Source organism: Poecilia latipinna, unplaced genomic scaffold (assembly GCF_001443285.1).
Source record: "Poecilia latipinna isolate Pla-1442-1.1 unplaced genomic scaffold, P_latipinna-1.0 Scaffold243, whole genome shotgun sequence".
NCBI lineage: Eukaryota > Metazoa > Chordata > Actinopteri > Cyprinodontiformes > Poeciliidae > Poecilia > Poecilia latipinna.
The window spans coordinates 162,813-178,807 of record NW_015112859.1 but is presented as its reverse complement, the minus strand read 5'-3'; the positions used below and the strand labels follow the sequence as shown (position 1 = coordinate 178,807).

Here is a 15,995-nt window from a genome sequence, read left to right as displayed (position 1 = left end):
GCTTCAGAGCAACAATGACTTCCTGTTGGGAATTAAACATGGCGGCTACTTTCAGACAGTGGACTGGGACTCGGGTCAAAGCAAGTCTGTGGGGATACTGGCGCATCACTGGTGGCAGGACCCCGAGTCTGTTTTCACGTTTAAACATGAACACAAATGCAGAGTTTTATCAGATCTACACACTGGTAAAGAACCGTTTCCAGTGATCTTAAATGGTGTTTTCATGTCGATTAAAGGCCAAAATGCATAAAAACATATTTATCATCATATTCTGTTTGACTATGATGGCGTATGGGGTTCTTGGAGAGGAAGAGTACGTTTCTGCCAAAAAACTCAGAAATTTTCTAGAAAAAAAGTGAAAGTTGAAAATTTTATAAGTTGGAAAAGTGAGATTAATCTCATTTCCGTTTTCCAGATTACATACAAACAAAAACTTTCGTCTGACTTTTTCAATATTTAAAAGAAAAAGTAAATTAAAAGTAAAAAAAAAAAGTAAATTCCTACCAAAAAACTCAGACATTTTCTAGAAAAACTTGGACATTTCTGCATTTGAAAAGTCAAAAATTTGCTAAAGCAAACAAACATTTTGGGACTCAGAAATTTTCAAGTAAAAAAACTTGGAAAGTTAAAATTTTTAAACTTTCAGAAATTTTCAGTTTGAAAAGTTTTAGATTAATTTCAACGTTTTCATGTACTCATGCAAGCACAAGTCATCTGATCCAAGTTTTTTTAAATTAATCATTTTTGTGTGGATTGAAAGCCAAAACGCATAAAAATGTATTCGGCTGTGCATGGACTAGGCCTAAAATCATATTGTCATCAAAGATTGGACCAAAAACAGAGAAAAAGACAAAATTTGAGATTAAATGTGAAATAAAAATCCAATAAAATTTAGTGTAAAAAAAAAAGAAAAAGATTTTGCCTCCAAACTGAGATGAAGCACGCGCCTCAGCAACGTGCAAAGGATGTAGCGTCGTTCAAGTACGTCACTGTGTAATGCGTGACCACGCGCGCGCACTATGCATATACACACACAGTCATATGCATATACACATATGTGCATGACAGCAAATATATATATATCGAAACCATGTTCCAATCAATTTCTACATACTACGTACAATATCATAGTATTGATGGATATGTAATCATAGTATGTGTATTTATATTAATATGTAGCAGTGACTTTCATTGTTTCATTACTAGACAATGGGATAATACAGTGTGGACACTGACGTCAGCTTCCCCACTCTAAAAATGATTTCTGCTCCTTTTTCATGTCTCTTTCATTCATGGTGCTGCTGCAAAATGGGACCAGCCACAATCGCATTTAGCCTTACACTACAAATATTTATATATCTATAAATTTATATATGTGTATTTATATATAATTTTATACCTTTTCATGTCAAACAAAATAGTATGTGTTGCTTTTGATGCTTTTTGGGTGCTGGAAAGTACCAGAAAGGGAGAATTAACACGAAAGATAAAACATAAGGAAACGCCAGGTATAAAATCCAACATTACTGGAATCCCAGTTTAAAAAAGAAAAGGAAAAACAAAAGCTGCTACATGTTTGTAACTATAATAAACTCCCTTTGCCCGTTTCTTCTCAACCCATCCCTGATTGCTCATTTGGACAATAGCTAAGAAAAAGAAAGAAAAAAAAAAAGCACACTCAAAAAACAAATAAACCAAACAAAAGTCATGGAAATAAAATGCTAACCAGTAACATCCATCTGCCATCAAACCAAAGCTTCACCAAACCCCAAAGTTAAAACTATGGCAAATAACAATAAAATAATAATAATAAAGTCATTGAAGATGAGTGGAATAAAGAAAAACAACAAGATGTCTTTTTTCAGTGAAGTCTCTCCGTTCACACAGCGGTCGCCACATCACCACAATCACTTGTAAGCGTGTTTCGGTGGAGCCGAGGCGAGGTGCGGGGTTGGGCGGCGGCGGGGGAACCCAAACGTTGAGCGGTGACGGAGAGCACACAATCTTTAAGGTGGCGTAGGGTCCGTGGGTTTTTAACTCCACTTCCGAATGCATTCGTTCTGTCCGGTTTCACGATGAACAGGTGGGTGTGTGCACGTGACGGAGGCCGGCGAGTGGAGGTCTTTTAAAGGGAAGAAGGTGTGAGTAATGGGGGGAACAGGGAGGAATGGGAGCGGGAAGATGGTTGACGCTCCACTCAGTTCAGTAAAGAGCATTCCAAGGTCAGGAAAACAGATTTAAGGAGATGGGATGTGGCCTCGGTGTCACTCCCATCCGTTGTCCTTGATCATGTGAGCCAGCTCGATGATGAACTTTCCCTCTTTGTATTTTTGACTGCTCTCAAACGCATGTTCCTGCAAAAAAATAAGCAAAAAAAGAAAGAAAAATATGCTGGTTACTGGACTGGTGGATTTAAACCAACAACAGACACGTTGCATTTTATTGTTTACATCTGGAAATTTCAGCGCCGGAGGGCAAAAAGGTGATTCTTCTACATACCACGCAGAAAAAACGCTGAAAAACGACTCAAAACCAACGTGTCGGCTACACACAGACCCGTCGCCATAGCAACTGACTGACAACAGCTCCACTGATGCATCAGCACCAAACCAAAAACACCAAAAAAACACTCAAAACATTTCCCACACAATGAACAGATCATTCAGCCCCTTATGGTATCATACGTTCAGGCTTGATGTTTATTTTGCAATTATTAAGTGATTTTCTGATCACTGCGGTGGTTGATTAGCTAATTTAAACACCTGCTCTACTGATGGTCTGTCAGAGATGGTGTGAGGGTCGCCCCCTTTTTTCAACTGGACCGAACTGAATTCCACAGCACATCTACGCTTTAAGGCTGTCAAAGTCAAGCTAGCATAACTTACTTCCCCACATCTCTGTTCTTTTAATTGAAACTTTTTCCTGACCTTGTCTTCTAGCGGGATTTTGCGCGTGACGTCATGTTGCAACGTGTCAATAAAGTTCAATTTCATAAGATATTTTAGGGTGCATCTACACCAGTCATGTTTAGTCCTCTTTAATCAAACTCTGGTCCACCAAAAGGCGCCCAAAAACCTCTGTCTCAGCTTGGTTGAAGTGAACTCTGCACTTTGAATGTATATGTGAAGGCCAAGTGGACTGGACACTGCTCCAAAAGCAGGAAGCAAACTACAGTGCAGGGCATTCTGGGTAAATACAACTAAAACAAAGACTAGTGGGAAAAATGGCTTGAAGTCTTTTATCAACAACCGGTAAAATCTGACAGAACTCCATGTATGGTCACATTTTATGAAGGAGGACATTGAGCTCCGTCTTCTTCAGAGATTTTTGTGCCGTTTCTCTCAGTGGTTCTTGGTGCAGCGCCACCACAGGTGAGGAGGGGAACAGGTTTTTCAATGCGAGTAGTTTGACTCAGTGCAGTGTGAAAGCGAACCACAGCAGCTGAAAATGTAACGTTTCAAATCTGGTCTCACATCTAACAGAATCTATCAGGTGCACCAATTGGACTGTTTCCTTTCAGCTATTCAACTATTAACCATAGCTAATGCAACTAAAATGTTATTAAAATTCCTCTCGTAGAAAATTGAGATAATCATGGCAATGTCAAAAAAAATCGACATAACTGTATATGAAGTGAAAGAAATTGCATTTGTACAGTACATCAATAAAAATATATATATATTTGAGTCGTGTAAACCAGTCACCAGTAAAGCTAGTCAAGCTGAAAATCTAGTGATTACTAGTCGCTATTTAAGCTATCGGTGCGTCGCTGAAACAGTGGTTGTAATTGGATTTCACTCTGAATCTGACTAGTGGTCTCAGTTGTAACTGGATTAAACTGGATTGAACCGGATTACATGTATCTGGATTTTAACTGGTTCTATTGTGTATAACTTTTGTTGTGAATGGATGCTTTAAATAACAGCATGTAATGCATAAATGTACATTAGCATGGCATATTAATGCATAGGAAAGGCATCTTAGTGATTTTTCTAACCAAACATTTGGGAATGTTGGAGAACATGAGGGTGTGTACAATATTGTTGATTTGGATATTTAATAAACAACTTCTGCTGTTTTCGGCAATTTAAAAATAACCATTGGCATTGTTGGCTAGTTAGCGGTGTTATTTTTTGCACCAGTAAACTGGTAATTTACTGGTAGCACTGAAACTCGCGTATGGTCGTTGCAAAAAAGGCGCCGATTTCTTTTAAACATTTTGTGTATATTTTTTTAAAACTGCTAACACATTGAAGGTTTTTCTTACCTTTCCCTGTGATACACATCTCATTAAAAAAAAACTGTAGCAAAGTTATGGTGCAAATTTTGAAACCAGTGACATTTTTAACAGCTAAAAGCTATGAAACCCACTTTGTCTTATTTCAAAGCACAAACACAAAGAAACGTTTTTACATGACAAGGCCTGTCAGTAGCAAACGTTGCTGGACTGTAAATTGTTGCAGAGGTTATTGCGAAAAACAACAATAATGTTTTGAGACCATTTTCAAGTAATATTATGGCATAATAATGCAAGCACACATTCTCAAAGATCAATAAACTTTAAATTATAACCAAAGTTTAACATTGGACTTGGAAAACGATTTAAACATCCAAAAATAAACAAAACCAAAATAAATTATGACGTCTCTAAACAAAATTGTCCTTCAAAAAAGAGCTGGTGGAGACCAAATCACCTGAATGAAGAGTTTTGTCATCCAGTTTTTGGTAGAAAGAAAGAAAACAATAAATCATGCAAATAGAAATTATTGAGTTTGTTTTAATTTATCATGCGATTTATTGCCCACAGTGACGCATTTTTACATGGCCTCATTTCTGTTTGGGAACAGATAGGCAGCTTTTAGGTGACAAGAAAACAGAAAATAGTTTCCGACAAAAATCATCTCTCGGATGTAACATCACATCTCATTAAGGACTGTGTGATTTCTGGTCTGCGCCACGAAGAGTCTCGTGCGTCAGCGTCCTTGTTCTGCTTCTCCTTGTAAACCAGCTCTCTCCTGCCGCGATCGTTTCCGTCACTGAAGGAGTCCCCGTCTTGTACTTTGCTCACTTATTTTACTCTCCTCTCTCGTCTTTTCAGACAATTACCGGAACAGAGCTCTTCAAAACGGTGTGACATTTAATCACCGCAGAGTCTCAGAGGAACCAGTCTGGCTGTCTGCAAGCCAACCTTTTGTGCCGCTGTAATTATGTTGTGTGCTGGGAAACCACAAAAGTGTTCAATCGCACAAGCCTGGACAAAAGTGTCAGCGTGGCGTTAAAGAGCGCTGCCTTAATGGAAGCTACTTTGCTCCTTTGACCTGTAACGTCACGATTTTTTCCATCCTGACATCCAGAAAAGCCACGTTGTTGCTCAGCAATACGGAGCGATAAGGCTCAAAGGAAAGTTTGGGACTTACATATTTCCAGCCCAGGGTGGTTTTACAGTTTTCACAGTAGATATCAGCCACAGCATGTAAACCTGTGAGGAGAACCCGCTCCTCCGCTGGCCCGCAGCCCACATTCACCCTGGAAACAGGAAGAGAAAATTCAATTAAGACAAATACTTTAGCAGGAAAAAAATATTTTGGAAAATTAATATTTCTAAAAGAATATTAATTACTGTCTATTCCTCTGACGTTATATGTAATTAAAACCCAACATTACAGGTCCTTTACGAAGGCTGGGTATTTTCTTATTTATATAAAATGTTCCGTTACCAATTCAACCCAACATTTAGCACAAACATTGTTTTCAACCAAACAGCTGAACCAGAAGATCCGATAAGCTCGATGAGCTGAAATCTTAATATTTTCTCTGCAGTGTAAAAAGGGTTAAAAAATAATAATAAAATAAAGTGAAGCTGTTCCTCATGCAACTTATGTAATTATATCTGCAAAGAAATATGCTAAAGCACCTACAATATCTATATGTAAAAATTAAATTTGCCATAACGCCATAACGTCTTATGAAAGGTTTTTAACGAGTTGGTTGGAATAAAAAATAAATGTCAAAGTCCAAGAAATTTTTTTTTTTCCAAGCACTTTCAAACTCTTTATATGCGTTTTGAGAGAAATAGATTTCTACTTTTCTTTAAAAAAGAAAACAGCTGATAAACTGAGGTTGCTAGGTAATAAGGCTGGGCTTCGCTAGGGTTGCTAGGTAACAAGACTGGGCTTCGCTAGGGTTGCTAGGTAACAGGCAGCGTTTTTTTGAATTTCCAGAAACCAAAAAAAAAAAAAAAAAAAAAAACTTACTGCAAAAAACCAGCTGGGTAGTTTTCTTTAAGTGCTTGGGATATTTTTAGAAGCAGTAGGAACCCAAATAGAAGTATATTTTGGGTAATTCGCCCCTTTAACTAAAGGCAGATCTACCACATTTTAAAATCATTTCAAAATCTGTTTAAAGTAGTACTTTTCATTTAGCTCAGTTTACTTATAGTTAGGATTTCAAAAAGTGGTGTAAAGTTTAAATGAGAAAACTTTGTCGTTTAGACGAGACTGCTCTGCCAGTTGAACGCAACCAACTGAGAAATGTCTTGTTTAAATGAGATAACGCTCCTGAATTTCTTTCCAAGTTCTGGCAGTTAAATACTTCTGTAATCACCACGTTAAAGAAACTTTTCAACTCTCCTTCTACCTGGATCTACCAACAAGGCTTTGAAACACTACTTCACTGAGACGAAGCAACAAAAGACAGACAATATTTTATAGAATTAAGAGTAAATGATAAATTTGGTGTGAACTTCAAAACCACCTCAACATTTCTCACGCTGTTCACATGTTGACTTTTAAAAGTGTGAGTGTTTGAATTGAGCTATTCATCCTGCCAGGCCTGTGGAGAGCTGCTTTCATTCAGTTCATTGCACCAGGTGAGAACAATGTAACTCAGAGTCCGCAGGAACAAAGCTGTTGCATGGTGACACCTAAAAATGTCTTTGGCCTTTGGGGATCGACGTCTGTGTGTTTCATTAAGACTGAAGACCCAAACAGAAGTAAACCAAGTCATAAACCACTACAGGTTTTATTATTGGGTTTAAAAAGATGGATGCTGTTTCTGCAGAGTGGACAGAAAATCACCCAGCAGAGAACGCAGATAAATCTGCTGTGTACACAACTACAACAGCAATCCTATTCAGTCTTCAAAAGCCTTCTACCAGCTCCAATAAAAACAAAGATAAAGAAACCCTACAAGATTTCTGGAAATAATGTGGATTTTAAACTTAAATTACATCATTTGTCCTCCAAATAAAGTTCAATCCACAGGACAAGTCTTCAAAAATGTAAATCTCTGTTTGCGCCTTATGTTGGTTTCTTTGTTGCAGAGTGGCTTAATTGGGGTGCTTTCACACCAGCCGTTTAGTTTAATTTAAGTCAGTTACAGTTCATTTACCTAGAAAGTTCGGTTCATTTGGAGAAGTGAGAATGCGACCAGATCTGGACAAAAACGCAAACTCACTCTGGTCCGCCTAAAAAACAAGCTGACAGTTCAGCTGAAGTAAATGTTGGTTCATATATGTGAATGCCAAGCCAACTGGAGACCGCTCCAAAAGCTGGACGTGGACTACAGCGCAAGGCATTCTGGGTAAATACAACCAAAACAAACATGTGAGTCTAGGCTAGTGGGAGAAATGACTAGTGGTCTTTTACCAAGACAAAAGAGAAGTCTGCTAAAATCTGAAGCCACTGAAGCCACAGTTTTTAAAGAATAAAGAAGACAGATACTTACACTGAATTAAACAGGTAGGCTCTTCCTTGACTGCCTTGAAATGACTGAAACAGAAAGAGAGAGGAAAGTTAGTTGACATTAAGGAGCCACATCAGCAGAGCGCAGGAATGCCAGCAGATGATACCCCGGGGTTCGTTTTCCTCCCTGTGACTGCTGCGCATACTTGTTCCCCCACCTTGTCAAGGTTTCCACACTGAAGGCTGGCGGCAGATAAGAAATAAAACGAAGCTCAGAAATGCTGGAGGACGAGCAGGAACACATCAGAGAGCAAGCTTGTCAGTTTTTATAACACCCTGTCTTTGTTTATTGGGAACTTGTTGCACAAGCTGTTGCATCAGAGCAGAAAAACACATGCAATCTTTAAAATCCGTCTAATTGTATTAAAAGACGTACTTCTGTAAGAGGACGGTACAAGCGGAGCATTCGTGAGCTGTGAGGAAACAGCTGGAAGTGTGTTTCAAATAAGGTTGCTTGGCGAGAACCCATTTGGTTATGCAAATTCCTTTAAAAAAATCTAATGATAAAAAATGTCACATTTCCCTTTAGCAAATGTAACATCTAAAGATCCAGAGCGAGGAAGCTGCAAAGGATTTATCATTAGCAAACTGTTCCTAAGGTTTAGTGGGAGTTTGCTTTGACTGTACGGCAAATAGTTTAATGCAAGGACGCCCCTCCCACACTTATTGCTAACTGGGTGACAACACTTTTCTTTGTCTCACTGCCCCAAAAAACTAATGAAAATATCTATTTCTTTTTCTTTTTTATATAAATTCACCAATTAGTGCATACAAGACTAACAAACAGAGGCATTGATTTACAAAATAACCACTTAGATAAGAGGATGAACAACAACAAAAACTAAAAACAAAACCAGAACATAAGTGAGCGGAGTCACAACTAGGCATGTCGCAATAAATCAATTAATCGCAGGACAAATTAAAACAAACTCAATAATTTCCATACCTGAAACATCATCTTTGGGAGAAAAAAAGCAAAAACAGAAGAAATATTTTTTGGAGCATTTATTCTGGATTCACAGGGAAATAACTTATTTTCTCCTTTTTTCTCTGCGCTACAGGTGTTAATGTCCTACCTGTCACATCCTACAGTTCAGTGTTTGTGTTTTTAAGTGTAATCTGCCCAGACGCATGCAGCTCAGAGCACCAAGGCGCGACCTTTCCGCAGCATGGGGGAACTGGGTCAGTCCCTGCCGAGTCGACAACAAGACTTCAACAGCGTTTAGGCCAGAGCGGGTTGGGGGTTAGTCCATGTGACAAGAGCTGGGTGTCGCATCTGAAGGGTTCACACATCAACCCAACCACTGGCAAAAAGAGACCGCTCCGTCTAGCTGCCCTTATCCGTTTCCCACTTTCTATTTTTAATTTGCTGGCATTTCTCCCCCCCTCTGCTGGAGCCGGAGCGCATGTGGCCCTTAAAATGATTTAGTTCGACCTCTGACTGCAAGTCAAAGAAAGGTAAAAATTTGGTCAACACAACATAGAAAAATACAAAGTTCTCATGTCACACTTCCATAAACTTTGTAACGACGGCCATCTTGGTGATCAGTTGCTATGGAGTTGCTATGGCAACAACAAACCAGGCACAAGCTTTAAAACTTATAAACAATATAACTACATTACAACTATTACAATTTTTACTATTACATTTTAACTCACTCACTCACTCACAATCGAGTTTTAATCATTAACTGGAATGTATCATCTTAAATTTAAATTTTTATCACAATAAATGATAAACGATACAATAAATGCCTGACCATTAGACTGCAGGAACACACGGTCCTGAGAAAATCTGCTCCAAAACACAATCACACTTTGGTATTTAGAGGTAAAATGTTGCATCTCATTTTAGCCTTCTTCAGACAGTGTAATTACACAAATTAAAAGCAGCTCTTTTGAAAGAAAACCTGAGCCAAAGCTATTAAGGAACCTGCTGAGGTTGATTTTTACCATCTGTCTGAACAGATGTCGGCTGCAGTAAGCGAGGGTTCATCTTCTTCTGTAAGTTAAACCCCAGGCTTTGATTTAATTCAGTTTAAGAGATGGCTTTTAAAGATTTACATGTCTGTAATTTCACATTACATAAAGTAAAGCGTCTCCATTTACAGGAACTATGAAGCTACACATTAACACAATCACACTGAGTAATAAACGTTTTTACTCCAAACTGATGGAAAGATAATAACTTTGAAACAAACCTTTACTGTCGGTACAAACAGCCCACATAGAAAAACTGGTCATTCATTTTGCCAACATGGTGCAATGAAAAATGCCATTTTTGCCCCAGACAATTTAACAATTGTAATATCAATAAAAACACAATGTATTTCAACACAATTCTTTTATTACAACATTCTAATTTCAAACACAACAGTATATTGAAGAATCTGTTCTCCACCTCCATGTCCACCGTTCCAAGGTTGCATGATGGCAGCAGGATTCCCCTCTGTCCTCACTTCAACGTGCTTCAATACAGGAAATAAGCAGAAGTGAATAAATAAACCTATACATCAGTATCAGTCCCCTTTGTCAAAAATGCTACTTCAACCTGAACAACATCTGGAATCAATCTCACCGTTAGCCTTTGGCTCATTAAGTCACCTTTAATGCTAATATACTAACAGTTAAAAAGGACATTTTAAAAGCTATAGACACAACAGCAACCAAACATCAGTAAAAACATTGTAGAATGTAGAAATGTAGAAAAATTAAAATGAATATTTTATCTGGACTAAAAAAAAAAGAAAGAAGAAAGATATGAAAAACTTACGGTTTGAGTTCAGTTCGACGTTCAACCAGATGCTCAACGAGCCGCCGGCTCACGAGTCCGTTACTATGGAGACGGCGCTGCCGTTTGTCCCGTACGCCACCAGGACCCGACAGTCAGGCTGTTAATACCTACAGCCGTTATAAAGGATATATGGGTGGCCATGTCCACTGAAAATATTAAATTCTTTTTAAGAACTAAAACAGCAAAAACATGTTTACATTTAATAATCATATATATTTTTAACTATTAAATGATTGATAATCTGATCAGTTACTCAGTACTTTTTACCAAATACTTTTTTACTCTTACTTGGGTAATTTTTTTTGAATGGCTACTTTTATTTTTACCTGAGTAAAAATATGTTGAAGTACCACTACTCTTTCTTGAGTACAAGTTTTGGATACTCTCCCCACCTCCATGTTCAAATCCTCCAGAATATTCCTAAAAACAATGAATGGCTTCATTAAAGTGTTTAATCTGAAATTTTCCTTTGATTTGATTTCTTTCCCCTCCAGTTTGTTAACTGGTGTATTGCTTCATTTTGAGAGTAATTAGAGACCAAGATAGCAATGAAATTACATTATAATTAATTTACTTTCAAATATTTAGTGGTTAAATGCTTCCTATATCGCTAATAACCTAAGGAAAACCAGGCTAAAAGACTCCAAGTTTCGTTTAATTAAGACATTACCATTAGAGAGAAACGCAGCAGAGCTATATTGATGTTTTGGGTCACGGTCAATGTCTTGGAAAACTTCCCGGAGAGGCGGGAGCCTCGAATGGAGCTGCATCCATTATTGGGGAGAAATGAAGAGTGTGATCATCCCACAAATGGGCTTCCATCAGTTAGACGAAGTGGGACGAAGCCAAGGTGCCAAATAAAGACAGGCAGCCAGCTCGTCAGTATTCAGGCCGCATCGCCCCGATCCAGAACCACGTTCGCACTGCGGGCCTTCACGCTCTGCTGACAAACCGCTTCTCCGGTTTCACGACGAGGCTCGGATCTGCTGCGACAGATCTGATTTTCTGTTTTCACAAAGCTTAAAACGGAAAAAACAAAGAAACTGATTACGTTTTGTCTCGTTATCCTTCATGTAAATGGACCAGAGTTTACTACATATTGTCCTGTGGAAGCTGTTGGCACAGTGGGGGTGCTAATAACTTTGAGATGACAGATGCATCCTGGGTAACCCGATCGCTAGAAGACATAATTAAACAGAGGTCTAAACATACCAAAATAAAAGGCTACATCTACCTCGATATGAATCTGACATCTGTAGCAGCAAGCCGATACCAGAACCCCATGAGATTCTCACAGCATGATTAAAGAAGCAGAAATAACAGTACCTACAAACTTTCCACCTTCCTAAAATAATGATCCGTTGTATTTTTTTCCAAAAGTATTTTTTTTCTTAAATCATCATTTGGCAATAAAAAGGAAAAAAATTTTATTGCTAAAAATTATTTTTCACAAAAAAAACGACTCAGGCCATTATTTTAGGAAGTTGCCGATATTCTAACTATTGCTAAAATAAAGATCTTGATTATTGCAAAAACACAAAATATTACCAAGTATTTTTGGTAGACCAACAACAGAAATACTAAAATGAACTATGAAGTCTCTTCAAAAAAGGAATAGTTCAGACCAAAACTCCAGACTGAAAACTTTCATCGTCCACATTTTGGTAGAAAGAAAAGAGAAAAATGAAAAATTATACAAATGGGAATGATTGAGCCCATTTTAATTTATCCTGTGATAAACTGAGTTTTGGTTTGCTGTGACTATAGCAGTAAAAATATTAACATTTTTATTTAGACTATATAAAATTTGTAAGTGCTTGTTCTGCAGAATAGCTTGACTTTTTGCTGTTCTGCTCTTTCTATCATGAAACTGGATGTAGAAAAAGCAGATTTTAGCTGGAGAATATTAATTAGACTGCAGTCTACTGGCCAGTTACTGCAAGACTTATTCATTCTCATAACATGTACATAAAGTGAAGTAGTGCAAAATTTCATACCCTTTTATTATTCATATTTTGAACACAAAGAAAGCTGCCAATTTATTTGGCAGTGAAAATTCTTAGTGCTTTTCTGATGTTGAAATATTTAAAGACTAATGAGAACCAAACATGGAGAAGCAGCATTCAGCTTCTATGTGCCACAAATTTGAACAAACTTCCAGAAAACTGCAAAACAGCTGAAACACTGAGTGGTTTCAAAACAAGACTAAAGCCCCACCTGGTTAGAGTCTGAAATATGTTAAATGGAAAATTGACCAAAATATTTGACATGATTTTGATGATGTCATTCATCAAAATTTAACGTTTGTTCCTGGTTTCTCAGTTTTTGGCCTTATAACTTTTTATTTTTGTGTTTTTAAGATGTAGAGTAATTTGAACTACCTTATTGATGAAATGTGTCATGCCAATAAACTTGATTATTTAAAATAAATAAATAAAGTAAATAAAATATTAAATTTAGGCTTGATATATTTTTAAAAAAGCAAAACAATCATTTTGTAACCTTTCATCTCCTCTAAAGGTTTAACTGAAGAAACAACATTTAAGTTGTTTGTGAAAGACCTTTACAATTAAATTAAACTAAAATTTTCCATATTTAGTTAAACAGCCGAGTGCAGGAGGGGTTGTGTGACGGTGCCTGACCAGGCGCTCAGGTTAATCCTCTCCTTCGAGCCGCTCCATCTGCATCTTTGATTGAGAGTTGGCAACCCTCGAAGTTCCAGTACATACATTGAGAGGAAACCAGTTTTTACAAATCATGCACTCAAACTGTAGAGAAATCAGTCAGTAAATTCAAAGATACTCCACTTGTTTCTTGTACCGTCAGCAGGAATGTCTAAAACATTTTAAAAGTGTGTAAAAACGTATTCCTGCAGGAACGGTGGCTTCAAGTCAAACGAGGGGACGGTCACTTGGCAGCCTGCAGTGGAAAACGCCAGACAGCGGTGTCATCTTCTCTTAAGTAACATAATCAGCTTAGAAGGGTTGATGCAAAGCACTGAAGATGCTGCTTAGGGCAGCAAACGCACCTCCAGGTTTGCCAGGACGTTTTGACAGAGATGACAGTCGCTGTCAATGTTGATGGTCCACAAACTACCACCAGTCAATCTTCCCAGTCGGCCATGTTTGTTTATTGTAACTCACCTAAAAATAGCAGTGAGATATGGCTGCATGTACATTATGAATGCAGCTTTTCTAACATTAGTGCCTCCTTGTTCTACACAACAGTAAATAAGTGAAGATATTGTAGTAAAGTTGTAGTGAGCTAAACACATTTTATGTATTTTTTACCATTTAAAAGAAAGATTTGCTGGGAATAAAGCTGCATGGATGAACAATTGTGGTATTATGCTTTTTTAAACTCAAACTTTTTCCTGACATCGTTATCCAGTTGTTGTAGTGTTGACAATAAGTAGAACTGTGTCCCGTTTTCTTTTAAATATCTTAGGTATATTTAAGATTCAGAGTGTTATATTGACAACTTAAGAGCTAAAACCAATGCCAGTCATTTACTAGAAGTTTCTTGCCCTCCAGCAGGGAAGTGGCGTGACGTCACGTGTCAGTTATCTATGAGTTTGTAAAGTCATGTGTCGTTTGATATCTCGGGTTTTGAAAATCAGCCAAGAATTTTTAAATTTTGCTGTGTAAATCAGGCTTACTGTGAGTTTTCGTCCCCCTGCTTTCAGGATAAGCTGCTGTGATAATAAAAATGTTTTCTCCTTTCTTATTGCTTTTAATTAAGATCGTTAGAAAAGTTATGTGGGCATCTACCGTTTCATTTTCCCAAATCAAGCTGGGAAAATTCAAGGCAATGTGAGCAAAAACACCTTAAGTAATCAAACTTATGTTTAATGTATAACAAAGTCCTCCAATGGTTTTTGTATAATTAATGAAAATTAAACACAGCTGAAAACATGTCCCAGCACTTCTAGGCCATATATCAATGACGTCTGCTTTATTCAACTCGGTTTAACAAAACCTTTCCTCATATTTCTGTCACAAATGCAGCCAAATGTTTATTAATGTGTGTTAGTTATTGCTTTGTGCAACAAGATGCACAGATACTCACAGCAGGAAGATTCAGCCATGCAAATTAATTTTTGGTTTGAAGTTGTTAAATGGGGCTGCACAGTGGCGCAGTTGGTAGAGCTGTTGCCTTGCAGCAAGAAGGTTCTGGGTTTGATTCCTGACCTGGGGTCTTTCTGCATGGAGTTTGCATGTTCTCCCTGTGCATGCATGGGATTTCTCCGGGTACTCCGGCTTCCTCCCACAGTCCAAAACATGACTGTTAGGTTATTGGCCTCTCTAAATTCTCCCTAGGTGTGTGGCTGTGTGTCTCTGTGTTTCCCTGCGACAGCCTGGTGACCTGTCCAGGGTGACCCCGCCTCCCACCCAGAGAGCTGGAGAGGAACCAGCACCTCCCGACCCCACTGAGGGACAAGGATGTACAGAAAATGGATGAATGGAAGTTGTTAAATGTATTACAGCTGAATTTAAAGCACATATTTAAGTGCGAGGAGGTTATTTTGATAGTAGTTGATCTTTTTAGTTTTATCGTACCCTTTTTTTTGGTGTTCTGCAGTTGTTTTCTGCAACACATTGACAGTTTGAGACCGACAGGAGAAAGACAGACTGTCCGAGGAAGAGCTCTTCGTGAAATCCAATTATTACTAAAGTGGATAGTTTAGACTAATGAGGTCATTCGTCAACAGTCACTTTAGCCCGGTAAACAAGACAACACAGTCAATAGTTCACTCTTCACTTCACTGATTTCTTACAAGTGATCCGGATGAGCTCGCTTATCCTTTCACATCGAGGTCAGAGGTGAAATCAGGGACTCGAACCGACATCAGACACACCAGCACGACGGTGAATTGGGGGCACAGTACACAGCATAGAAAAGGAGTCAATTTACACCAACAAAATTTTGAGATTAATATCAGAAATTTTCCAGAAAAAAATGTGGAAAATTTCTGAGTTTTGAAAACTAAAAATTTTCTACATTTTTTTTAAAATATGGAATTTTTTTTATTTCTGAAACTCAAATTACAAAAGTCAAATGTTTGGCTTTTGATGCTAAGAAAATTTTTAAGTAGTAGAAATTTTTCAGCTTTCCACTTCTTTTTTTCCCAGAATATTTTTGAGATTGACGTCAAAATTTTGTTGGCGGAAATTTACTTTATGTTTGTTATAAATCTACATAAAAATGTAAGCGGTGCCATTTGAGATACTACTCAAAAATCTGACATCTATTTTTCTTTTGTTAGTTTGAATTTCCTGGTGCATATGGAAAGAAAAACCATGGGTTGCTATGGTGATTGCCGCCTTTTCTGGTGTTCATGGACGTACGTGGAGGAAGGGGGGGAGGTGCTGTAACTACGGTCTTATTTTTTATTAATAAAGGACATGTAACAGATTAAAGTTAAAATACATTTCAATCTGGAGAGACTCAGACGGAGA

At 37.8% G+C, this 15,995-nt stretch overlaps 1 protein-coding gene across 5 annotated transcripts in view; it reads right to left on the bottom strand.

Moving 5' to 3' along the window:
• Positions 1-725: 725 nt before the first annotated feature.
• Positions 726-15,995, bottom strand: part of ypel1 (yippee-like 1) — a 43,844-nt gene continuing 28,574 nt past the window's right edge. For all 5 annotated transcript variants that reach the window (XM_015032501.1, XM_015032504.1, XM_015032503.1 and 2 more), the window contains exons 3-5: positions 7,726-7,769; positions 5,418-5,526; positions 726-2,354 (exon numbers count right to left, since the gene is read on the bottom strand). In XM_015032501.1, the coding sequence (XP_014887987.1) occupies positions 2,265-2,354; positions 5,418-5,526; positions 7,726-7,769 (243 nt within the window). In that variant the 3' untranslated portion in view covers positions 726-2,264. The remainder of the gene's footprint in view (positions 2,355-5,417; positions 5,527-7,725; positions 7,770-15,995) is intronic.